This window comes from Botrytis deweyae, assembly GCF_014898535.1.
Source record: "Botrytis deweyae strain B1 chromosome Unknown BDEW_004, whole genome shotgun sequence".
NCBI classification, from domain to species: Eukaryota; Fungi; Ascomycota; class Leotiomycetes; order Helotiales; family Sclerotiniaceae; genus Botrytis; species Botrytis deweyae.
The window spans coordinates 913,422-938,252 of NW_024066211.1; the positions used below are offsets into that span (position 1 = coordinate 913,422).

A 24,831-nucleotide genomic window follows, 5' to 3' on the forward strand; every position below is an offset into this window, starting at 1 on the left:
TTGGGAAAAAAAAGACCACACGTCTCTACGCCAGCTTCCAGCCACCCTTAACTCTCAGCAACTAGGCGTCTCGCTAGATGAAACTTCTGAGAAGCTTCCACCTACTTCAACGAAAGAGTACAAACTTTGCAAATTCTGAGCAGCATTGCTCGATACGAGTGAGGAGAGTATAGGAATCAATGATATCAGCCGTTCTATCGCCGCATGGGAAAATGCCGTATCTCAAAATGCAATCTTACGCACTCGCACCAATTTCACCAGGTCGTCGATTTTGCAAGTAATGCTCCGCGAAAACATTGATTGGCAAACCGCAGTCAATCTACACGAGTACCTCGATCGCGATAATAGTGCAGCATTCGATTATGGCACCGGGCTTGTACGTTTAGGTCTGGTACCGGATCAGGACGGTGCTCATGATTTTATATGGACAAGTCATCACAGTGCCCACGATTGCTGGAGCCATTTCGGCATGCTTATATGTTTGGGGGATGTTACGAGAGAGCTGAAACGACTCGATCATCACCACCTTTCAAGAACTTTGTTGCTTATCTTGAAGAAAACAAGGACGGGAATTGGGAGCAGTACTAGCTTAAGAATTTCTAGTTCGATCTCTCGATATCAGTATAAATTTACGATCACAGAACGAACCTTACAAAGAAAAAGATCATGTATTTAATTTTCCTCGCTATCAAAAATGATATTTATATCAGACTATGTGCTTGCATGCCTATGTTCTTCAATCTTCCGTCTCCAATATTGCTCTCCTTGTGGCCCCTCCAATTTGTAAACAGCAAACAATAACATCAAAAGAACCTAATAAGCTCATTCATCAAAAAGGTATAACACAAATCCGCCCATTCTCATAACGCTCTCGCTGGCTGAAAAAACCTAGAACCCCCCTCCCTCTTCTCCATCCCCTCACTAGAATTCAAAAGAATATAACACGTTATGTGTGAATCGAAAAAAATTAGAAAGAAAGTGAGAAATAAAACTGGAGTCCATCATCCATCATCATCATCCAACTGCGTACATTGTATCATCATTTCATGAACTATCATACTCACAAACTCTTACTTCATACCCAAACCTCGTATCCAATCATTACTACTCCGAGTTCCTCGAGCCTGTTGATGAGCTCAACAGTTTTGAAGATAATTACTTGGTACCAAACCCGGTCGACCATTTTTTCCAGCTACTTCTGCCTCCCACCATCCATCATCTTGGTGCGTCATAACGGCAAGAATATCTCCCTTTGCAAAACTGAGTTCTTCGGGGATAGCTGCTTGATACATATAGAGTGCGCGAGCTAAAAGATTGTTAGTGTTACTCAAATGATCAAGACCAGGGGGAATTTACCGAAATGTAGAATGGGACGGCCTTGACTGTTAAATTGACGGACATCCGCAACGCTTTTACTTCTGCTTCGGGCTGCCAATTGCTGGTCACTTCCACTTCCATAATGGCTCATGGCTCTCGAGCCGACACTAGCTCTACTGCCACTTCGTCCCTGAGAGCCGTAACCGTCATCATGACCCGAGGCTAATTGTATTGCCATGCTGTTATTTACCATACCCATTGAATGACTACTGGAAGGCCTATCTTGTTGTGCAAACGGGGCCTTGACATGACTGCTGCTAGGTCTCTCTTGTTGCTGAAAGGGGGCTTTGACGTGGCTACTGCTGGGTCTTTCTTGTTGTGCATATGGGGCTGGCGAGACGCCACGAGCAGAAATACTGGGGGAGTTGCGTTGATAATAAGTATCAGAGCCCCGCTTTTGCTGAGGAGCGGAACCAGTACGAGAGTGAGTACTTCCAGCGTATTTAGGAGAGGCGGCCTGTCTCATTTCGGCCTGTGTTCCAGGTCGAGGGGAAACGCTCCTAGTGGGCGCTGGTGATGTATTTCGAGGCATATCTGACCCCCTTGTTCCGGGACGTGAGCCATACCCGGCTTGTTGTGAATCTGGTCTTGGCTGGGGAGGACTAAACATATTCGCCGTTTGGTCGACGTACTTTTGGCGAGTTTGCTGCATCGACTTTGAAGTGAAGGCGGGGGAAGGAAGCCCAAGTCTTTCGACGGGAGTTGGATCGTAAGACGGTGGGGGTGTGCCACGCATACCAGCCATCAAAGCCCCATTGACCATTTGAGATCCGATAGGTCTGGATGTAGGCGCCGCATCCGGTGCGGGGGTAGCCACTCCGTGATATTTATCTGCAGATACCCTAGTAGATGATGCTTTGGTAACAACTTTGAGATCAGCAAGAGCTTGAGCTATGGGATCAGATTCTTCTGCTGATTGGCTTGCAGGGGTGCTTTGAGCAAGCTTATTCTTCTTCTCAGGCGCTGCAACATCAAAAACGTTGTTTCCGATATTCAATTGAAAGTTAGCTCTTGGATCAACGGGCTCTGGGCTATTGCTGGGTCGATCAGTCAGCATCATAGTTTGTGGCGCTGGCTGTATCATTCTCGAATTTGGTCTTCCAGCTGGAGTACTCTGAACACTGGTATTTCGGCCGGACCATGTATTGCGATTTGATGGAGCTGGTCTGGCAATAGCAACTTCTTCTCCGCTCTTGGTGCTCTTTCTTCGAAATGGGCTATGGAAAATTCCACTCTTTTTCTTCTGGATCGGCTTCTCAACAATCGGCGCGCTTTGTTTTACTGGTGAAGCTTTTCCACTTGGAGGCTCTTGGCTTGAAAATGATGTAGGATTTGAATAATCGCTTTGGGAATCCCGACTGGATGGTCGTACTGGGCTATTCGCGGCGGAGCTCATATCTGAAGGTGCAGACGAGGGCCCTGTTCGACATAACATTGTCATGCCATCCGTAGGATGAGGGTTGTGGGGTACTTGAGAAATTTGTCCCTGTTTTGGAACCAATTGACCTTGTTGTTGTTCGTAAGGCATTTGTATTGGCTTCGACCAGTCCATCTTCGGTAACCTGGAGCTATCAGGACGTTGATAGTCCACTTGAGGCTGTTGCAAAATTTGAGGTTTATACTCAAGCTGAGCTTGTTTTGGGCGTTCTTGTTGACGATAATTAGCCTGGGCTTGGGCCTGGGCCTGGGCTTGTGCTTGCTTCTGTCTTTCGCTTTGTTGTTGTCTGTCAATTTGTTGATAATCAATGGATTGCTTCCTTTGCCTTTCTGCCTGTTGTTGATTGATGTGCGCTTGCTGCCTTTGTCTTTCTGCTTGCTGATAATCTTGTGGAGGTTGCTGTCTATGCCTCCCAGGTTGTTGATGATCGATTTGGGACTGGGGGCGGGCTCGGCCCGGTTGGGAATAACTAGCCTGAGATTGGGCCCTGGGACGAGCAGGTTGTTGATAATCTAACTGAGCAGGCGGGGCTTGTATAGGTGGCTCCGGTTCGTAATCCTCTACTTGGGCATGTCGTGATCTGTCCGGGGTCGAATTTGATGGTGTAAGCTTCTGAGGAGTGATGGTTGCCTCTCGGCTCTTCGGAGTTTCAACCTCATGAGCTAACTCCTTAGCAAGAGCCGATTGAGGATCGTGGTGGGATTCGTAGGTAGATGGTTGTGGTGAAGAACTTCTATAGGCTGGATTTATAGTCCGTTGAAATTGTGCTACCGAGTAAGCATCATCTTCAGAAGCCTCAGATTGTGAATCAGCATCACCGCGACAGAAATTAATGTATTTTGGCGGATCCGGAATTTCCTGCCCAGTCCCGCACTCGTTTATAAAAGACATGATATCTTTCTCTACCTCGCAATCTTCAAGCGCCAGGCGAACCTTCTCACAAGAGGCATCATCGCTTACACAAACAGTGGAAGCGATATTTGCGAAACTCCACAAACTACTCTTCATGAAGTCGAGTCTTTCTTCTTCAAGATCTTGAAACTTGTCTGCAGCCTGTTTCCAATCTCTGTTCCAGCGACCTGTTGTTTCCTCGAGTATCTTGACTGCGTTTTCATACTCGGTATTAGACGTGGCTAAATTCACTTGAGTTTTCTCGAGCTTTGCTTTGTTTTTTCGTTCTTCCTGGCCCATTACCATGTGTCCTTGCGCGAGGTATCCTTTAATCTTGAGGCACTCTTGTTCATATTTGTCTCGAGTCTGCCATTGAGTAAGTAACTATCCAGCCTTCAAAGTTGGAGTTCTTTACCTTGTTGACTTGATTTGTCTGTTGCACCTTGATCTTTAATAGTTTTTCTGTGCCATGTTGAACAATCTTCCTTCTCTCCTTCATTGCACCAGCAAAGGCCGCCAGCGGCTCCTCTAGCTCTGTTTTCATTTGTCCAGCAATTGTTTGGTGAGCCTTTCCCATTGCCTCGACTTCCCCCTTCAGAACATCCAGTGAATGGCGTAGAGTTCCTGTCTCTTGAGATCCTAATGGTTTTCGTGATAATTGGAGTAACTTGCGAGCATATTCCTCCTCGAGGGCGGCACGCGCTATGCGACGGGTTAGCTACGCCCCAACGCGCAATCATGGTAAACATACCATTATAGAAAGATTTTAATTCATCACAAGTTTGTTTCGCATGGACCATACGCTGTATCAATGGCTCAACACCAGCGTCATCCTTCCCCCAAAAGTTATTTGCGAAACTCATGGTCACGGAGGGTCCATCTGATATCGTTCCCGGCATCTTGACTAGTATTAAAGAGGTTGGTTGCTCAATTCGCTGTTTAGTAGGTCACTCCCAAACCCAGCCCTTCGAAGGGCAAAGAGTTAATTAGAAATATTGAGAGGTGATGGATAAAAAGAATCGATGAAGTTAAAAGCAAAGCTGTACTCTAGAAAGTTGTCTAACAATCTACTCCGTACAGAAATGATCGGTATGCAGAGAGGTGGATTGGGTTAATTGCGGAGTTTAATTAATGAAAGTACAGACCGTATAATTACCCTTTTTGACTCTTTGTTGATGTAACCAACCAAGTCAGCTCATGGATCGTTGTCATGGTGATGTGGGGGTGATTCGGATGATACTCCCTCTATTAGGAGAAGAGGCGGCAGGCCGGAATTTGACCACTTTGTGATGAGCAATTGATACGAGTAGGTACCTAGGTAGGTATATTGACCATGGTAATTCACCTGAAAAGAAAAGAAAAGAAACACAGTTCGTGATAGAAAGCGATACCTACCTAGTACCTATCTCGTCTTATCCTCACCTAAGCATTTATATTGAGTTTGGGATTACCATCACCTTATGTCGATTTGAAGGGAATAATTCAATTGTTAAGGTAACAAGACAAGGTAGGAAGGTAAGAAGTTTGGTTGCTTACCTCATGTCTACTCACGTGCTACTTACTATTAGTTCATCCCGGCTGCCTGGCCTGTTCTTTCTCCATACTCCGTACTTTTGTCCATGACGAGCGACTGTATAAGCACAGCGGAAGAGCTGGTGACGAGAGCTAATGCCAAGCGGCGGGATATGGAGGGAGCACGGATTTTTCCACTCTGAGATCTCAATTATTCAAGGGAGGGTGAGGTAGCTGGAGGTCCATAGAAACGACACAATCAATCATCTTGCTGCATTTGCCAGTCTTTAATCAAGTACGCTTCTGGGCCTTGCCTTGCATGGCAATGAAGTACGGTATTCGGCTGATGAATAGATGTATCGATATGTGCAGGAGATAGCACGTGCATTCATCATGAATTCTCTTACATTCCAACCAAACCCATATGCTTACATACACAGAGTGATAGATACGAGTATATGATGTCGTCGTTGGCGGCGGCAGGCAAAAGCAGGGTCGTAGCATGAATTGAACGGTATCTACCTGGGTCCTCGATGTCAGGGGTTGCATTACAACCCCACCTTCTCATTCAGAATTGAACCCAATGGTGCTGTATTAAAGCCTTTAAAGTCTTTTCAATGTATCCAATGCCAATTGTGCGACATTATGATAAACTCGCAGCTGTAGAATATGCATCATATCATCGAAGAATACGCAAACATAATAAGCCTTATTAGCTATAGCAAGCAATCACTTATTGGAGATGATTCTTATTGAAATGATATGTTGAATAAGAGAGAGTATCGCGAGCTACTACAATCATCCATCAATTGAATTGAACACAACTCCGTTGACCCCCCGGAGGTCACTGCCATGGAGATAAAATATCTGAATTCGTCCATGTAATCTCGGAGGCTCGAAAAGGTCCCATAAACTCACACCGTAGATGCCCTCGAGCTGCGTGTTTCGATACGCACCAATATCAACCTATCGTCTGAATAGGCAGGTAAACCGTTTATATACCTAGGTAACCATGAGTAAATCTGAAGTGAAGATAGAAACAAAGAGCTTCTGCTTCTACATTCATGGTCGAATGAATAGAAAGTAGTCAATATTCATTCATTCCCATTCATTGTACCTCCCTAGGTACCTCGCTATTCATTCATTTGGTCGTCGTTTCTTAGATGCCAAGGTTATACTATAATACCGTAACAGCCTTACCAGTTAGGCGATGAAAACGAACATCCAACTTCAATTCTTGAGTAGAACGAACGAACTGCCCCCACAGAACACATCGCCTTCACAAATTCAATCTTTAACAACAAACCTTTTACCTCCTTCCCTTTGAAGCTTGAACCTTATAATATTGTTGCGCATTATCAAAATACGATTCATCCATGTCCACTCCTCCCAGATAGATCAACCTTTCATCTTGAACAAGATTGAGAGGTAGCTCTGCGGGAGTGGGTCTGCGCCAAAATACAACTATCTTCGATGGTGAATTCAAGAGGGGGGACTTTCACACCTTCACCGGCGCAAACAATTGTGACAGGAGTTAGTCATTCACCTCACGGCTCGCATCATAGTACATTCAGTGCTGGCGCAAGTCCATCTACAAACAGTCCAATCGGTGGTAGCGGAGTCAACAAAATTGTCGTCGCTCAGGTTTACCTGTTACTCGGTACGATTAAAGAAGATAAAGATCGCACAAAGTGGGAACAACAGGCTGAACAGCTCAGAAAGGTATGTAATCTACGTGCTCTTATTTGTTTATCACCTTGACGTTCCATCTAACACGAAGCTTGCTTGCTATAGCTAGTTGATGAGCACGGCATGGAAGTGTTCTCAAAGTACTTCAGCCGACTTGTGGTTGGCAACGCACCGCAGATATTTCCTGGCATTAATCGACCTGTTCTCAATTCAGGCAACTATCAGATTTTAGTAAATGAAGTACACAAGGTTGCCCATGATGTCGACCAGGCTGGGAAGATTGCGGAGTCCATAGAGACGGGGAATGAAGACATATTTCGTGATTTCGATCTTTCAACCTTTATGGATCATTTCAAGCTAGACGCGCTCGAGAAGACAATTCTAGCACTTGCTTTCAAAACCGGATCAAGATCAGATCTTAAAACCAAAGGTTGTTACATTATTTCTCATCCCACCATCCCTTCCTTTCCATTGAAAGCTAACACAACTGTATAGCCGACGCTATCCTATCAGCAAATTATCAAGGCTTCGTAGAAGCTCTATCTCAGGTGAATCAAGGTCAAGAAGACCTCACACCATCCTTCCTCGCCACGATAGTCGATAGATTTATCCAAGGTCATCCACCGAATTTTGATCGTCAAGCGCAAATTCTACTGTTTAGAGCGATCAGCTACCGCTTTCGCGACCATCCAGAACAAGATATTCCCGCGCCCACAGAAGTTCTCGCGGCGCTCTTCCTAATGTCGATAATTACAGAAGGAAATGGACTAATATTATACATACAAAAAACCGGGGCGGCGTTCACGTCGGACGAGGAGACATGCAGAAATTATATTCGACATGCGGGGGATATCAATCTCGACGAGGCACAAGTTTCTGATGCCTTACTATACACTGCCATCAGTCGAACTCCTACATTTTCTCCGCAAATATTCGTTAGCAGTCTTCGAAAGGAAGTTCCCGCAGGGTTCAGTTGGCTGCAAGTTGTACAGCATTTCGACACACCAGATCTAAGGATATCTCCACAGCAGTTTCTAGCAGTTTACGAAGCTATTCGACCAATTGCGCTTGAAGACCCTGCAATTATTCCACAACTGCTTGGTGGTGTCTGGCAAAATACTGAAACCCAGCTTTCCTTCATCAGCGCATATGCATCCTTAAATCCGCATGAGCTTGATGCTTCCACCATTCCAAAGCTTAGGCCATCATTCACGCTGGACGACTATGCCGATGCTAAGCCAGAGGTTCGAGAGCGTGCTGAATGGGCAGTAAGGCATCCGCTTGTATCCGTTATCACATTAACATCCGTCTTCATCGTTGCCCTCAGAGAGACCCAATACTCAGAAACAGTTGAAGCGAAACGATTGTTCCAAGAAGTGGTTGTACCAAATCTGGATATATTCTTAGTCTCAGCATTCGGCGTACCGAGACCGTGGCCTGAGTTAGCAGTGGAGACAATCAACAATCTTTTCGAACGCTTCCTATTCAGGGTCGACGGTCACTATGATTTTGTCTTAGCAAGCTTATGGCGAAAAGATAAGACCTGGGTGGCACAACGCTTAATGGACGCACATGTTAAAGCACCTCTCGAGCTTCCTCTTATATTAGAGCATGCTATAAAGCATGAATGGCTTCATGAACTGGCCTCTATGCTTAACGGTTTCGGCCTCGATCTTGCTGCCTTAGCACACTCCCGTAGCTATCTGGACATCAAAGACTGGAAGGCTACCAATGCGCCACGAGAGGAGGAACTTGGCACGGCTCTATTGACTTTCCTGAGTATCAAAGCTCAACACGAGATTGTGTGTCAAAAAACTTCGCAACCACACAGTATAATGCTACCTGTTAAAACTGTATTCGCTATGTTGAATGTCTTGGAGGAAATTTTACCAAAGGAGCCTTCCGCAGAATTGATCGCCGTACAGCGAACCTGTATCACCGCCTACCCTCGTTTGATAAACTATGGCCAGGATGACGAGTTAGACCGAATTATTGATAACAACGGCTTGGTGACCAACATGCTAAGCGAAAACGCACAGCACATGATGGAGCAGCATTATAAGCAAATGTATAGTCAAGAACTCAAGGTTCGGCAAATTGTCGATGCATTGGCTGGTTACAAATCTGCCCGTGACCCCTACCAGCAAGATGTGTTTGCCTGTATGATACATGGTCTTTTTGATGAATACACCCTCTATTCTACCTATCCGCTTGAGGCTCTTGCAACAACCGCTGTTTTATTCGGTGGTATCATCCAGAATAAGCTCATTGCCGACCTACCTCTTGAGATTGGTCTAGGCATGATTCTCGAAGCAGTCCGAGATCACCTCCCAGAAGAATCTATGTATAAATTCGGATTACAAGCTTTGTTGCAATTCATACCTCGTTTACCGGAGTGGCCTGGATTCTGTCATCAGTTGCTGCAAGTGCCTGGTCTCGAAGGCACGGAACCCTGGAAAAGAGCACAAAATGTTATACACGACCAACAAGAAGACATGTTGCGCAACGGGCACAACGACTTAATGAATGGGGGTGGGGGTGGAATTACAAACGGCAATATTGACGTACTGCTCTCAGCTGAACCTTCTGCACCACCATTCAACTCTATCAACGTGGACCCTCTCCCTCCAAATGCAGACTTCAAAGACCCCGACCCTGAAGCACAAGGCAAAGTGCAGTTTTTGTTGAACAACATCACCGAGGTCAACGTGCAATCGAAATTCATCGAATTAAAGAGCGCCCTTGATGAGACAAATCAAAGGTGGTTCGCTGGTCATTTAGTGGAGGAACGAGCTAAAGTTCAGCCCAACTATCACGTCCTATATCTTAAGCTAGTCAAACTTTTCGAAGACAAGATCCTATGGACCCAGCTATTAAGAGAGACTTTTATCAGTGTTTCCAAGCTGCTTAATGCTGAAAGCACTTTGCAGTCTTCAATCGACCGCACGCATTTGAAGAATCTCGGTGGTTGGTTGGGCTCTATGACACTTGCTAATGATAAGCCCGTCAAGCACAGGAACATTGCTTTCAAGCAATTATTACTCGAGGCTTGTGACACGCAAAGACTCATCGTTGTCATCCCATTCGTTTGCAAAGTTCTCTTCGAAGGCAGAAACTCGGTTGTCTTCAAACCACCAAATCCGTGGCTCATGGATATCATTCATCTTTTGATCGAATTATACCACAACGCGGAGCTTAAGCTGAACCTCAAGTTTGAAATCGAAGTGCTCTGTAAAGGTTTGAGTCTGGATCATAAGAGTATCAAGCCCTCTACCGAATTCCAGAGCCGCATCCCACCCATTGAAGAGGCCACCGAGCCAATGGCAGTACCCGATGGCCTGGATAGATTCGAGAACCTTTCTGTGAATGGTTTAGGAGGTGGGATTGCCAGTGGTCGATTCTCCCCGCAAGAAATTCTTTCTACCATGCCTGATCTCGGACCTCTTCTCACTTACCCCCCTAGCAACGACATGGTGAACACACGCCAATTGCATGATATTCTCAAAACTGCAATCACCCGAGCAGTTCATGAGATTATTTCACCGGTTGTAGAACGTTCTGTCACTATTGCTGCCATTTCGACCGCTCAGATGATACACAAGGACTTTGCAACAGAGCCCAACGAAGCTCGTGTACGCTCTGCAGCTATCAACATGGTCAAGAAGACTGCTGGTAGCCTCGCTCTGGTCACTTCTAAAGAGCCGTTGCGTGCAAGCATGACAAATTACATTAGAACATTATCAGTCGAGCATCAGTTACCTGAAGGTACCATAATCATGTGTGTAAATTCCAACCTCGATCTAGCCTGTAGCCAGGTCGAAAAGAAGGCCGAGGAACGCGCTGTTCCTGAAATCGAAGAGATACTAGAGCCAGAACTAGAAGCGCGGCGCCTTCACCACATCAGACGACCAGATGATCCATACATCGATCCCCAACTCAGTCGTTGGGCCTGGACCATTCCAAGCCCGTATAAGTTGCAGCCGTCAATGTCTGGCCTTAACCAGGAGCAAATGGCTATTTACGATGAGTTTGCTCGTCAGCCTAGACTACTTCCTCTAGCAGATAGAGGCTCGGTAGCTGGATCCTTGGCCGGTACGACCCACGTTGCTACAGCTTCTGATGCAACAACGTCAATCACCAATGATCTTCTGCGGGATCAATTTCCCACGGTTCCAAACCTTCCAGCGCCCGCTGAGACTCCTACAATTCCACTTGTCAACAACCAGCAAGCCCCTTACAGCCAGCCTTCAGCTGCTCTGTCCAACGGAAGAATGCCAAACATGGCCATGAACCCCCAAGGGTTGCCGGAAAAGGTGCAAAGGCTATTGGCTGACTTGCAACAAACCACTGCCGATATTCCTGAGCAGCACTATATGGATCTCCCTCGACCACATCCCGTCATCGAGATCCTGGATGCCTTATACGGTTTAATAATCAGAAGCCAGCAAGGACAAGAACCTTATGACATCTGGATTGCAGAGCAAATCTGTGGAATAGTGTTTAGTGGAAGTGAAAACACTTTGGTGATTGAGTGCTTAGTACATGTACTCGAGAACATTATCAGGATTGGTGGTCGTTGTGCTGTTCGTGTTTCCATGATCATTGGACAGCAAGTTGGAGAAGCGCTTCTCCACGTCCCACTGATTATTGCATTGGTCAAGGCTGAAATGATTGATTGGGCACGCGTCGACTTTGCCACCTCTACCGCCTTGGCGGAGCGCAAAGAAGGGACCCTAGAATTCTTCCTTTCGCTCTTGGAGCAAGTTTTCTTATGTGATCGACCACTAGCTCTGTATACTGATGTCGCGAAAAGTTTGGAAGTCGCTTTCGAATGGATTTCAAAAGAGCCTAACTTGGAAGTTGGCCAGCAGCTCAAGGAAAAGCTTGCAGCCTCTGCCCTTCCAAAAAGCGTCGGTCGCAGTCAAAATGATCGACTTGCCTTTCGTCAAGATCAAATGGAATATGTTTTCGAGGAGTGGATTCACTTGTTCAGCAACCCCATTGCCCCGGAGAGGGCAGCGCTGGTATTCATATCTCACATGTATAACAGGCAGCTTATCAACGATAAGGAAGACCTTTGCCTTTTCTTACGCCTTTCGATTGATACATCAGTCGAACGTTTTGAACAACAGATTCAAATACATGGCTTCCTTAATGATGCCTACGTCCCTATCGATGCATTGGCAAAGCTTATATCTCTACTGGTTAGGGGCTATGAACGCGAAGGCGAAGTGAAGGGTGATAAAGCCGCGTTCTTGGAATCAGTTCTATCAGTCATAACATTGGTTTTAAATCATCATCATGTGATGCGTGGTGAGGGTTTCAATCAAAAGGTCTTTACACGACTTCTTTCTTCCATGCTTTGTCATTTGAACACCTTCTCGACTGATTTGTCTGAAACGGAGAACCACCAAATCATTCTGACATTCGCTGAAAAGCTCATCAAACTTCAACCAGCTTACTTCCCAGGCTTTGTATACGGTTGGATGACCTTGATCTCTCATCGCTTCTTCCTTGTACCATTGATGGGACTTCCTGATGATATGGGGTGGCAACCATTTGCAAAACTTGCGGAATGTTTACTGTCCTATACAGGCGAGCTACTGAAGCCATTACAGTTGACATTGGCGGCAAGGGATATTTATCAAGGAGTTCTCAAATTCTTTCTTGTGTTACAGCATGATTATCCTGACTTCGTAGTTGCATACTCGTCGAAGTTATGTGCCAACGTGCCAAGTCATTGTGTTCAATTGTTGAATCTCATTCTCAACGCTCATCCAACAAAGACTCAGTTGCCAGATCCATTGCAGCCAGGATTGAAAATTGAACGTATTGAAGAGATCCGCATATCACCAGAGATCGCCAGCCTTGATATCGAGGGAACCTTACAATCAACAGGTCTGTATGAGATTCTCGAACAAGCCTTACAAAGTGGCCCTTCGGAGGATGCAGTGGCTCATATCACTCATACTATACAACGCAAGCAAACCGAAGTGAGCGGTCCAGGATTCGTCCCTGTCAATGTTGACTTGCAGCTGATTGAGTCTATCGTTTTACACATCTGTATGTACGCTGTGACGAGAGCAAGTCAAAAGGGAGAGCTTAATAGTTTTGCTCGCGGTTCTACTGATGCTGCTTTGCTCTCGATGCTTGTTCACGAACTCAATCCAGAAGCTCGGCATTATCTTCTAACAAGCATGGTCAACCAACTTCGTTTCCCTAACGCCCATACAAATTACTTCGTGCAAGCGCTCCTGGAACTATTCGGAAATGACGTCAATGATCAAGAGGAGTCGGATATCAGTCAACAAATTCTTCGCGTTTTGTTAGAAAGAGCATTTGTGTCCCTACCGATCCCTTGGGGCGTGCTTAACATGGTCATCGAACTCGCCAAGAACGAGAACAAATACAAATTCTTTGACTTGCCATATATCAAGTCGACACCAGAGGTAAGATTCATGGTCCTCTCAATTTGCTCAAATGACTGACAGTATTTTAACTAGGTCGCTGAGCGGATTGCTGTTATCGTGCAGCGTTCTCTCTCAAGATAAAGTTAAACACCATCAACCAGATCTGGATAATTTGATTCTGGCACAAACATATAGATATGTCGCACCAGTGATTGAAATTTTCAAGATCTGTCTCATTGTTACATAACCTCTTAGGTCACATTCGGCGTTCCATGTTACAGATCTTTCCGGTTTGTCTACTGCATAGCGAGTGAAAGGAATTGGGATTTTTGCAAGATCTGCTATACTTATGGTGGGAACAGGGAACGACAAAAACTTTTATTTAATGCATCTTACATGATTAATGTTTCCTTGCCTACCTTCTGTATGACAGAATTTTAAGGTGGGCAAAAAATCTGGTGGCGTGTGGAAAAACAGACATATGGCGTGGGAATGGTTTGGCTTGCTTGCTGTTACGTGGGAAGGCGGCAAACTTTTATGTATCATAAATGGAGTTCAATATATTTTTCTGGAAATAATCACGTTCGTTTGTGATGATCGTTCTCCTTCATACCTACGAGATTAATTACTGACAATATTTAATGGGTGGATTTATTTTTATTACTATGACGATGTGGTCACAACTGCCGTTCTTAGCTCTTCTTAGAATTACATTGTGGAGAAACCTTCGCTGCAGTTGGCAAAGATCTTCTCATTTTTTGATTGAAACTCACTGTTTCTGGTTTGATGAAAGTTGAATGTGGCTAATTAGGCTCAAGTTCAGAGCTGCCCCACAGCGGGAAATTGGGGACTCCGCAAGCATGGCCGAGCTCCCAGATATTTACAAACATGATATATATCTGCTTGACGTGCTAGGAAAGAAAGGGGAATGATAAACTTGTCAGGTAGATGTCAAGGAACTGATGAAGGGTGTTTCTAAATAACTTACATGACATTGATACCCATACATTTCCCTATTCTTATTTCCGTGTTCAGATTTGTTCTTTTCTAGTATTAGTTCACGCCCTTCAGATCTAATGTTTGGTAAAATAATTTTCTTGGCAGCAGCGTTGCCAGTTTTTCTTGCACATGCTCAAGGGAGCTTCACGAATTGGTCACCACCTGGTCCAGGTGATGTTCGTTCTCCATGTCCCGCGATGAACTCCCTCGCCAATCATGGATTTCTCCCGCATGATGGAAAAGGGATCACGGTCCCTGATGTTATCACCGCGTTAGATGCTGCTTTGAAGTATGATTTCTCTTTGTCACATCAAGCCTTGTCTATTATCACCCAACCGTACAATACATTGATTGATCACTGTAAGTCTAACCCCTAATCTAGCGTGGGTGTCGATTTTGCCACAGCCATTGGCACCGCTGGTCTACTGTCAGTTCAAGGCAATCTCTTCGCTACATCTTTCAACCTCGATGATCTAAACGAGCACAATTTTCCCATCGAACACGACGGATCGCTTTCCCGCGCCGACTACTACTCCTCTCCAAACCACGATGACTATTCATTCAACCAAACAATCTTCAACCAATTCCTCGCATTCTTCACTTCCCCCCAAACATCCATCCCCGTCGCCGCAGCCGCCAAATACGCACGTGTGAAATACGAAGAAGAGCATGATCCACATTTTTCATACTCGGCTCAGCATTTTGTATTGAGCTATGGAGAGACGGCGTTGTATTTGAGTACGCTGGGGGATCCGGTGGAGGGGATCGCGGATGTAGAGTGGGTGAGGGTTTTCTTTGAGGAGGAACGGTTGCCGTATCGAGAAGGGTGGAGAAGAGGGAGTGTGCAAACGAATTTGGCGAGTTTGGCGGTGATGATCGAGAGGTTGATGTTGGCTAATGAGGAGGTGTTGCCCGAGGGCTTGGAGGTGACGGCGCAGACGGTGGGGATTGCTTTTGGGGGGTATGATCCGCTTACGGGGGTGTTGGGTCATGTGGTTGGGTGATTGCGCGATTGCGCTGGAATGGAGGAGGCTTTCGATTATGTCACTGTGTCTTGAAACCATCTAGAATCCAAATTGCATCGTCAATCGGGTCAAATTCAGGTCTCAAAGATATTCAATTGCAAATAACTTTTGTTAACTGTACTACAAAGTTTGTTATACTAACTAATAAAAGAGTGTGTAAGTAAAGATACTTTTTCTGTTCAATACTACCTGTTGGTTTGAGAAGAGTACGTATGACATAGGACGTACGATGTAGGTTCTAGTTGTCAATGTGTATTCAACTTAAGGAGCTAGATAATTACCGGAAGAAGCAATCCTTAAATAGGCCTTGCTGTAGAACTAGCTCCTTTGTAGTAGGCTACGAATGACTTAAGGTCATTCAATCATCCCTTGCTCACACACTACCTATTAACGAGTTCGCTTACGATGTATGAGATGGGCTGCTTGATCCTCCCCACATAGCGATTCCGGAAATCGAAGAATATGAGATACCTAAAATCACAAAACGTCACCCACTTTCTGTTTTATACTCATTACAGTCTCAGATTGATTCAATTTTGTTTTTGTGAGGATGGGTGAAGGTGAAGTCAGTCCCACCAAAACAATTCTTCTTCATTCATTATATAGGATTATTCCAACAAAACTGAGAGATTTGTTTCTCCACAACTAACACTAGGATTTTGCGCACTAGCTCTACCACAATCTTCGCTGACGTCTCCTGCGCTTAGCCAAGGCTCGCTAATCAACGTTTGGATCTCGCCAGTGTTTGGATGCCTCAAATTGTACTGATAGTGAACATGTTTGAATTGTCCGAGATGTTTCATCTTCGCTTTGCATGGGAATCCCTCTGTGTGTATTATCATTGTCATATCTGGGTGTCCGATTGGTGTCCAGTGCACTGTTTGCCCTTTGTGGAATTCTGGTTTTATGGTTTTGGAGCTATTGGAGAAGTAGGAGAAATAGGAGAAGTAGAAGAAGTAGAAGAAGTAGAAGAAGTAGGAGAAGTAGGAGATTCGTAAACCTTGGAGGGCATGATCTATAGATTGTATTAACACTTAGTAAACACAACATCGCTCGGTGTGTTTTAGGGCACTGAACTTATATGTATTGATTTCGCATGGGATAGATTGGTGTGAGATCTTGTCGACGGAGATGTATGTATTGGTGTGTTGAGAAACAGTGCTGGATTCGAGGACGTTTCGCTGTTTTCCATGTGAATGCGAGGACGTCTACAGAAGGAAGTGCGAGGGATTTCGAGGACAGCTGAGGTTTAAGTAGTAGTTATCAGGGCATTGATTCATATCATTATGATTCGAAAATCTATCAAATTGATTCATTTAATATCTCGGGAAAAATGATGACTGACGACAGCGACAGACATTGGTAATAATAATTCTATTATGATTGGATTTTTATCAGATCGATTGACTCAATATTGCGGAAACAATGACTCGTGGTAGGTAATGACAGCTACTCAGATTTGAAGAAAGAATACAACTACAACTATGGTAATTGAAAAGCCACTAGGATAAAGACCACCGCGCTGTTGGAGTTGAGAAGGGGACAGAAATTCGCGTTTCAAATTTCAATATATTCACAGCGTCTTCTTCCCAGAACGAAACTAAAATGATAAATTTACTCGATGAATGTACACAGGTGCAGCGTACAAGCTTACTGAGTTTGAACGGGCACCTCTAGATTCAGAAGACTCCGTGCCAACAACGAATACTTTTCCCACGCAGGTCAATGTCAAAGATTGATTGATGTATCTGTATTGAGAGGCGCTTTCACGAGTTGAGGCCGCTGCCTAAATACCTCGAAGCTATACGGTACAGAATATTGGTTATTTACTTTGCCACATCTCGATATCGAAACAGAGCAGAAGGAAGATGTAGGCTCATGACCTGGCCGAGATTAATCTGGCACCCTTTTGCGATCAATCCAGGCTCCCATATCTGGTAGTTATGCCAATACCGCTCAGCCTCTCGAAATAATAACGAAGCGGAATGAAGTTATTATTAGATATGAACTGGCCTCTGTTGTGCCACGGCCATTGTTGAAGGCCATCTCAGAGATATTAGATATGCTTCATGTTGGTAGCGGGAGCACGGTGATGATCCATCATTTCATGAAAGAGCTACATAGTTTCAGACTAGAGCTCTTAGTGAACAGTCACCACAGCGTAAATGTATGATAGTCGGTGCTTTCGATTTGCAATCTGCCATAGATGATAGAACACTTAACCATTGCGCTATCGTGCGACCCAGTGGATTGTAAGCTCAGTCCAGAAGAAAGAACTCTTTCCCGTGTCGAATCAGATAGGTAAAGGCACTAGAATAGAGTACACAGGCTTTTGGTTGCAGAGTTAGCTGAGCTAGAGCAAGTGAAGTGTTGTCTTTAATAAGTTTGTTCACGCCACTGTTCATATATATCCTTCTTACGTAGTACCAATCAAAGCATGAGGAATCTACTCACTTGTTTACCCATCTCACGGGTTCCTCCTCAATGCCAATATTTCACTCAACTTTACAACCCCCTTTCCACCCCACCCTGCAACACCACTCTCCACCTCTGGTCTAACCTGCACATACCATCCCCAAGCCCTTCTATCTAACTCCTCCTTTCCAATATGCTCTACCCAACTCTCAAATAACAAATCTAGTGCTCCCATCAGCAATCCTAGATTGTCTTCTTTTTCTTCAGCTAACGCTTTCGCAGTTTTCTTCTTTTTAACCTTCCCTTTCTCCTCATTTTCATCGACGGGAGGCGAAGCAAAGGCATTCAGGATATATTTTCTCGCCCCCTCTGGCCTATGAATAGGCATACTTCCTCCACCCGACGAACTAATAGCTTCAATGTCTAATCCCCACAATTGCTCTCCTCCTCTGATGTTTCCCGCGACTCTTAAGCGTTGTGACAATGCATCATTAGAAACTTGTGACATAATCCGCCAGCGGTCAGGTCCTAACATAACACCTCCATACCACCTCGACACAACAAGCAGAACCCCAGCTATATTATTATTTTGGAGCACTCCCAGAATATGTTTGCCGCCACCTGATTCGCCATCATCTTTACAGTCTTCAATAATTCCATGTTCACCTTGAACACGGAAGGCTGTCATATTATGGCTTGCATCCGAAATGGAGGTATCCTTAAGGAGGGTTTGAAGATGGGTGCGAGCTTGGCTGGGTGAAGATACAGTTATCGAGCGAGCAATGAACGTTGAGCCCTTAGATGTTATGGGTGTAGAGACGGCCCATTCATCATTCGAGTCGTTTTTAACCGTAAGATTTTCTTCTTCCTGCTTAACTCCAATCTCTCCTTTGACTTCCTCCGGCCCATCATAGCCTCCTCTCTTCAACACGCCGATCTCCCTCCCCATTATCTTTACCTTTGGCCATCCTTTTCCTTCATCCTCATCTTTCCCTTTCCCTTTCAGACCTAGGCTCTCTGCTTTACTTTTACTGTTCACACTAACCAGCGCCTGCGCCAAACTCAATCTCCCACTTAATCCCTGTCCCGGCATCGTATACTTCAATAATTGCAATGCCCATGCCAATACTAGCGGCGCTCTGTTCGTATAAATAGTCGTCTTCTCAACCCTGTCCCAGTCCTTCACACTCTCTGGTAGCTCCAGACTCTTCTCCAATTCCTCCTCCGTTTGTTCGACTGGCAAAGAATACGCCGATTCGAATGTTTTAACGCGTTTCGCCGCTCCTTGACTTGTGGCACCAGTCTCGCTTGCGGATCGTTTGCCTGCCGTTTTACTGGCATTCTTACACGCTGTAATTAGAGACTTTGCGGCTTTCTCATCAAGAGAAAGCGCGGACTGGAGTGTATCAAGCGGCGTGGATGCGACAGCTGAAATGGAGGGGTTTATGGATGCGATTTGTAAAGCTTTAACCCGTTGCATTGCTGTAAGCATTGGGACTTTATTACGGCCGGTTGTGAGAAGACGGAGGAGATCTTGCATGTCGGCTTGGGATGCCATTGTGCCCGGTGATTTTGCGTTTGGTCGAGTTGTATTGTATGGCGCAGATGAAGATTTGTGAGCTTGATTGTTTGCGACAGCAATGAGGCTATTCAAGGCGGAAAATCATATCAGGTCGTGTATGTACTCTAATGCTTTATCATTATTAAAGGTCCAGTTTGGTAAGTTTTTATTGATTTTGTGAGTTTTCGACGTAGCTCAGGTAAGATGATAATTGCAATCGAATTCACAAGATTACCACCAGACACTGAGCTCACCGGGAGTTAATCACAAGCTAAGTACAGGGGTTGCTTGGAGCCGACGTCATTATCTCACACAAGCGTTGTCTTATAAACATCGCCCACCAACCTCACAGCGGAACGCGCATTCGCGTCAAGCTGCACTTGAAAGACTTCCATGTTCTCACATTGGTTCTTATCACAAATAATGTAATGCAATATCAAGTTCACCCATAATAATGGTAATTATTCCCAATCTCACTACCGCGCACCAGTTTCCTTCCGACAAACTTATTACATTTCTCATTTTCAGATTGCTAACCATCCATCTGAGAATAGGATACCATGATTCGTAAGCCGATTGCGATCGCGACCTCGAAGCCAGCGCGCCAAACATACCTCAATACTATATTATTTGTTTCGACATCACTTGTGCTGTTTGGGTTTGCTGTGGTAGCTTATGCGGGCTTTTATTGGAGCTGGGTGCCAGCCCTTGGGGTGGAAAGGACGGTTTGGCTACAATTTGCGTGCGTATATCATTCCGTTTGAGAAGCCACTGTGGGTGGCATCGCTGTGGATGTAATGAACAAATAACTACTAACACAGGAACAACCGCAGACCAGGCCAGCATCCACATGGCATTGTACCCCTCGACAATTCCCTTGTAACACGTCAAGAATACGATATTCAACTGGAACTGCACATGCCACGTTCTCCTCTCAATTTGAACGCCGGAAATTTTATGATCCATGTGAATTTCCTTGGACCGAATTATAAAACCCCTAGCTTGGTACCAGGCGTCGAACATCTACTACCCCTATCAAGAATCACCAAGAATGAAGATGTACTCTTCTCGTCTCGGCGACCTACAATTCTGACATACGAAAGTGAGTTGGTATCTGGATTGGGGAAGCTGATAAATGCACCACTGTATGTGCTTGGGTGGAAGAGAGAAGACGAGAAAATTACCGTGGAAATGGCGGAAGGTGTTAGTTTTCCAAGAGGAAACAAGAACATACCAAGTGCAGTGGAAGTGGTCATCGAGAAAGACTCGGGCGAAGTACAAATATATGGATGCAGGATATTTATGAGAGCGAAATTAAGTGGACTACGGTGGTGGATGTGGAATTGGAGGATTGGCAGTGCGATCATCGGGGTGGGCGCATTCTGGGGGGCGGAAATGCTAGGGTGTATTGTTGGGTGGGCAATTCTGAAGTTATGTTTTGGAGGAAGGGAGAAAGAAAGGGTTGGAAAGGGACAAGAGATCGAAAAGAGTGAAGATGCAATCAAAGAAGAGGCAACGGATGATGAGCCAGATCTTTCAGATACTCCGAGAACATTTCCAACTGTAAGGGGTCAAATGCCATTAATATATCCACCAGTAGGCATCAAGAAAGAAGAGGACGAGGAAGATAAAATATTGGAAGAAGCGGTGATTCTGCCGCTTGGGGGGGATGCGGACGATGAAGATGAAGACGGGGAAGGGAGTTGGCAAGCTGGTAGGAGAAGTGATTCTGGCCTGGGTACAAGTTTTAGTGAAGGTGGTACTGGAGGTACGGCCCGTATCACTCGAAGGAGAAGTCGAGGTGGTCAGGCGAATGGACTGTGAGATTGCTCAAAGAGTCGGCGTAATGGGGCTGGATAGATGAAATGGAGATACCCTTAATTGTACCATAATAGTGATGTTAGGCCGGTAGGGAGATTTGGAGTTTGGGGCAGGTTCGAGAATTCGATCGACTTTTTACCGTCATTTACCGTAAATTCATAATGGGAAATGTTGCAAATGACTCCCAATTCTTGGCGTTCACAACCTCACTACTTAACCAACTTGAGTCTCACTGTTTTCACACTATTTTCACCATCGAAGCAGACAAGACAGTTAATTCTTTTGAGAACTCCAAATCAGACTCTCGTGATTTGTTCTTTGGGGTAAAAATCCCTTTTCTCTTAGCGAGGGTGGAAGGTGACAGTAGTAAAATCTCATTATTATTAAACTTGATTGTGATTATTATGTTTTGAGACAAATATCAACGAGAATACCATACTATAATTTTAGACTACTCTTTCAGAATCTATAATATTTAAAGTTAGAACTTATCAAAGTCGAAGACTAGAATTCATATTACAACTTATAAGGCTAGTTAGTATTTGGGGTTTAAAGTTATAAGTTAATATCGTAGATTGAAATCTTTAATAGAATAGCTAGAATCTATATTTGAGAGTTAAAATCTGGATTGAAACGTATAGAATTTAGGATTAGAAGCTAGATTCTATAATATATCTATCGTAGATATAATAGATTAAATCCTTGTAAATGATATAGGAGTAATAAATTTAGATGAATATCAATGGCGTGAGAGTGATATTTCGGACTTTGAGTTCGTAGTACGAGAGTAGGTAGTTTATTATTGAATCAAATCAAATGCTCGTAGAACTTTTATTCTGAGTCTCGAAGAGGATAAGATAAGATAAGCATGAGAGTTTTGAAATGCTGTTTGTTTAATATATGATATCTCAATCGTGAAAACAATCTCTATTTCTATTTCTATTTCTATTTCTATCTACATCTCCATCTCCGCCTCTTCATAGCATAGGCTCCATCACCACCTACAAAGACTAACTGCCCTTCCACAATCCACAATCCACAATCCACCCAATTCCACCCCCTCAAACCATCAATCAAACCATGGATCTCTATCGTAGAACCGCGACAAATCCACCCAATAAATACTGGGTATCAAATCCAAATCCAAATCCAACCAACAACTCTATATCAATCATCTGGGCCTGGCCCAGAGCAAAACCAATAATCCCAACACCCGCACAGCAAAAGAGGAAACGATAATAGGGAAAAAGTCAAACCCACCCACCTACCTACCTAGTAGGTAATATTCATAACAACGAGATCAACGAAAAAAAGTTACAAAAGAAATTTGAAAGTTCCTGGTTGCCTTTCTCACTCACTTAGCTCACTGTATTCCCAACCAAACCCACCTACCTACCTATCTCACCTCAATCCAGCCTCAAAACCCATCTCAGTACAACCCGATCACAACACAAAATGACCTCAGACTCTCGTGCGGGATTTGATAGTTGTCATCTACCATCAAATCAAATCCCGCAACATTGTTTCCATTCGAGTCAAAGAATGGAACGCATATCAACTGATGGATATGAGATGGGATTGGTGAGTGAATGAATGTATAACAGGAATTGAAAGCAGAGGATCTGAAGAGGATCCGAAGAGTGTATCTGATGGTCCAGATGATGCTGTTGTTAATCGGTACATTTCCGGGGACCGATACTAGCTCGGATCAATAACGGACCGATCGAAGGAACGCCGAAGAAAAGTTTTCCGCAGAATTTTTCTACTAGGTTCAAGCACCGAAAAATTGAAGACAAAGTCGCGATGGAAAGGTGAGAGAATTCAATGCATCATTTCAAAACCATCATACATCAAGGGATAGCATAATCAGACTATCAGATTTACTTCAATATCAATTACAGCTAACTTTCTCATATGCACTTGAATATTAAAAGAAACCCATTCACGTGAGCACGTCCACAATTTTCAAATCATCACATCACACATTCAAGAATTTCTTCTTCACATCCCAGAACAAATCCAAGATAGCAATGAAAAAAAAAGTATAAAAACCGATCAGACAACCATCAAAACCCACCCAGAACCAGCGTCCTAAGACAACCAATCAAGGGACGAGATCATCACCACTTTCTATACAATCAAATCTGTTTCCAGACTCAATCGCCTTCCTTGCGGAAAGTGCGAAAGCAAAAACGGCTTCACTCTAGGGTTTCGAGGCTCGACTCATCGTCTCGGTTGGAGTCTGTGGCTCTTGTAGAGAACACAGAAGAAGGACGTTTACTAAAGAAATGATTCTTTGACTATTGATGGGAATATTAGTATGTGTTTTGAGATGGTTGAGAGAAGGGTGAAATAATGGGGGTAGGAAGTACTCACAGTATTGTCGATGAAGAAGAACAATAATTTGGGAGAGAGGAGAGACTTATATAGAGATGTGGAATGGTCTGTGCGCGTCAGAATTTTCCACGGTAAATTAGTGCGAAAATCAGGTGATGTGTGCAAAGGGGACAAAATGGAACGGAATGGTTTGGTAGAAAGGTTGGGCACGAATCGGAACTTAATGTATCGGGATGTCGGGACTTTTGAATTTGAAAGCGGAAGCGGAATTTCGAGAGAAGAGCGGGAAGCACTTTGTACGAAGTACCTACCTACCTAGGTACCATGTGAAAATTGAGGGATTCATTCAATGGCAGTTTCGGCGATAAGAATTCATCACTCTTCTGCACACTCAAGTACTAGGTACCTAGTATGTACTATATGTAGTATGGTTGTCCAATTCACAAACGTCAACACCGCAGTGCTCGATTGTATTCAATCATCCCGCGACTTACAACTTACAACTTACAACTTACAAATCATTCTATCCACATGGATACAATACATCTAATATAATATCCTCGGTATCATTCGTAAACACTTCTATTCCCACTCCCTCTTCATCATTTTATCTCATCTCACCCTCCCCTCACCTTCCTTCACCCCCTCATTTCTTCCAGTTATCTAGTACACCCACCCTCCATCTATCTACCTGATATGATGATATCTATATCCATACCCACCTGCAGAACCCAGTCCCCAGTCCCCAGTCCCCGGTATCCAAACTCCATCTACATCTACATCTTCATCCATAGGTAGGTAAATAAACAACTTCCACATTTATCGGTATTCAGATTCAGATTCACATTCCCATTTACAGTACATATCATGAAAAGCCCTTCTCTCTCAATTTCGCATACGGGTATAATGAATTTGTTCTATTCGTTCATTCGTTTATTCGTTCATTCATTCATTCGTTCATTCGTTCATTCGTTCATTCGTTCATTCGTTCATTCGTCCGCATCCCCATCAGCATCACCATCACCATCACCATCACCATCACCATCACCATCACCATCACCATCACCATCACCATCACCATCACCATCTCAACTCACCTACAACTCATCCAATAAACACTTTCCCCTCCAAACCCCCCTCCCCAAACCCAAAGAAAAGAAAGAAAAAGAGCTGCAAACCCCAAAACCCCAAACTCAAATCAAATCAAATCACAAACCCATTCAAAACAATCTATACCACACACAATATCACACATAAAGAAAGAACCACAAACCACAAACCCCTCACTCAGAACCAACATCCCACCTCCAGAGTCCAAAAAAAAAATCCCATCTTCAACTCACCCCCACTGACTAA

At 44.3% G+C, this 24,831-nt stretch overlaps 5 protein-coding genes across 5 annotated transcripts; 3 read left to right on the top strand and 2 right to left on the bottom strand.

Moving 5' to 3' along the window:
- Positions 1-1,136: 1,136 nt before the first annotated feature.
- EAE98_002294 (uncharacterized protein) lies at positions 1,137-4,605 on the bottom strand (the record flags this gene model as incomplete). The annotated part of the gene is made up of 4 exons (XM_038949914.1): positions 1,137-1,306; positions 1,357-4,072; positions 4,122-4,408; positions 4,458-4,605. The coding sequence occupies 4 exons, from the start codon at positions 4,603-4,605 to the stop codon at positions 1,137-1,139; spliced, it is 3,321 nt and encodes a 1,106-aa protein (XP_038813653.1).
- Positions 4,606-6,480: 1,875 nt separating this feature from the next.
- EAE98_002295 (uncharacterized protein) lies at positions 6,481-13,932 on the top strand. The gene is made up of 4 exons (XM_038949915.1): positions 6,481-6,940; positions 7,013-7,337; positions 7,403-13,356; positions 13,411-13,932. Exons 1-4 carry the CDS (start codon positions 6,692-6,694, stop codon positions 13,456-13,458), a joined length of 6,576 nt encoding a protein of 2,191 aa, XP_038813654.1. The 5' UTR covers positions 6,481-6,691; the 3' UTR covers positions 13,459-13,932.
- A 461-nt stretch (positions 13,933-14,393) lies between these two features.
- Positions 14,394-15,320, top strand: EAE98_002296 (uncharacterized protein; the record flags this gene model as incomplete). The annotated part of the gene is made up of 2 exons (XM_038949916.1): positions 14,394-14,605; positions 14,699-15,320. The coding sequence occupies 2 exons, from the start codon at positions 14,394-14,396 to the stop codon at positions 15,318-15,320; spliced, it is 834 nt and encodes a 277-aa protein (XP_038813655.1).
- A 2,488-nt stretch (positions 15,321-17,808) lies between these two features.
- On the bottom strand, positions 17,809-19,314 carry EAE98_002297 (uncharacterized protein; the record flags this gene model as incomplete). The annotated part of the gene is made up of 1 exon (XM_038949917.1): positions 17,809-19,314. The coding sequence occupies one exon, from the start codon at positions 19,312-19,314 to the stop codon at positions 17,809-17,811; it is 1,506 nt and encodes a 501-aa protein (XP_038813656.1).
- Positions 19,315-19,674: 360 nt separating this feature from the next.
- Positions 19,675-21,528, top strand: EAE98_002298 (uncharacterized protein). The gene is made up of 3 exons (XM_038949918.1): positions 19,675-19,774; positions 19,872-20,059; positions 20,151-21,528. Exons 1-3 carry the CDS (start codon positions 19,772-19,774, stop codon positions 21,139-21,141), a joined length of 1,182 nt encoding a protein of 393 aa, XP_038813657.1. The 5' UTR covers positions 19,675-19,771; the 3' UTR covers positions 21,142-21,528.
- The last annotated feature ends 3,303 nt before the right edge of the window (positions 21,529-24,831 follow it).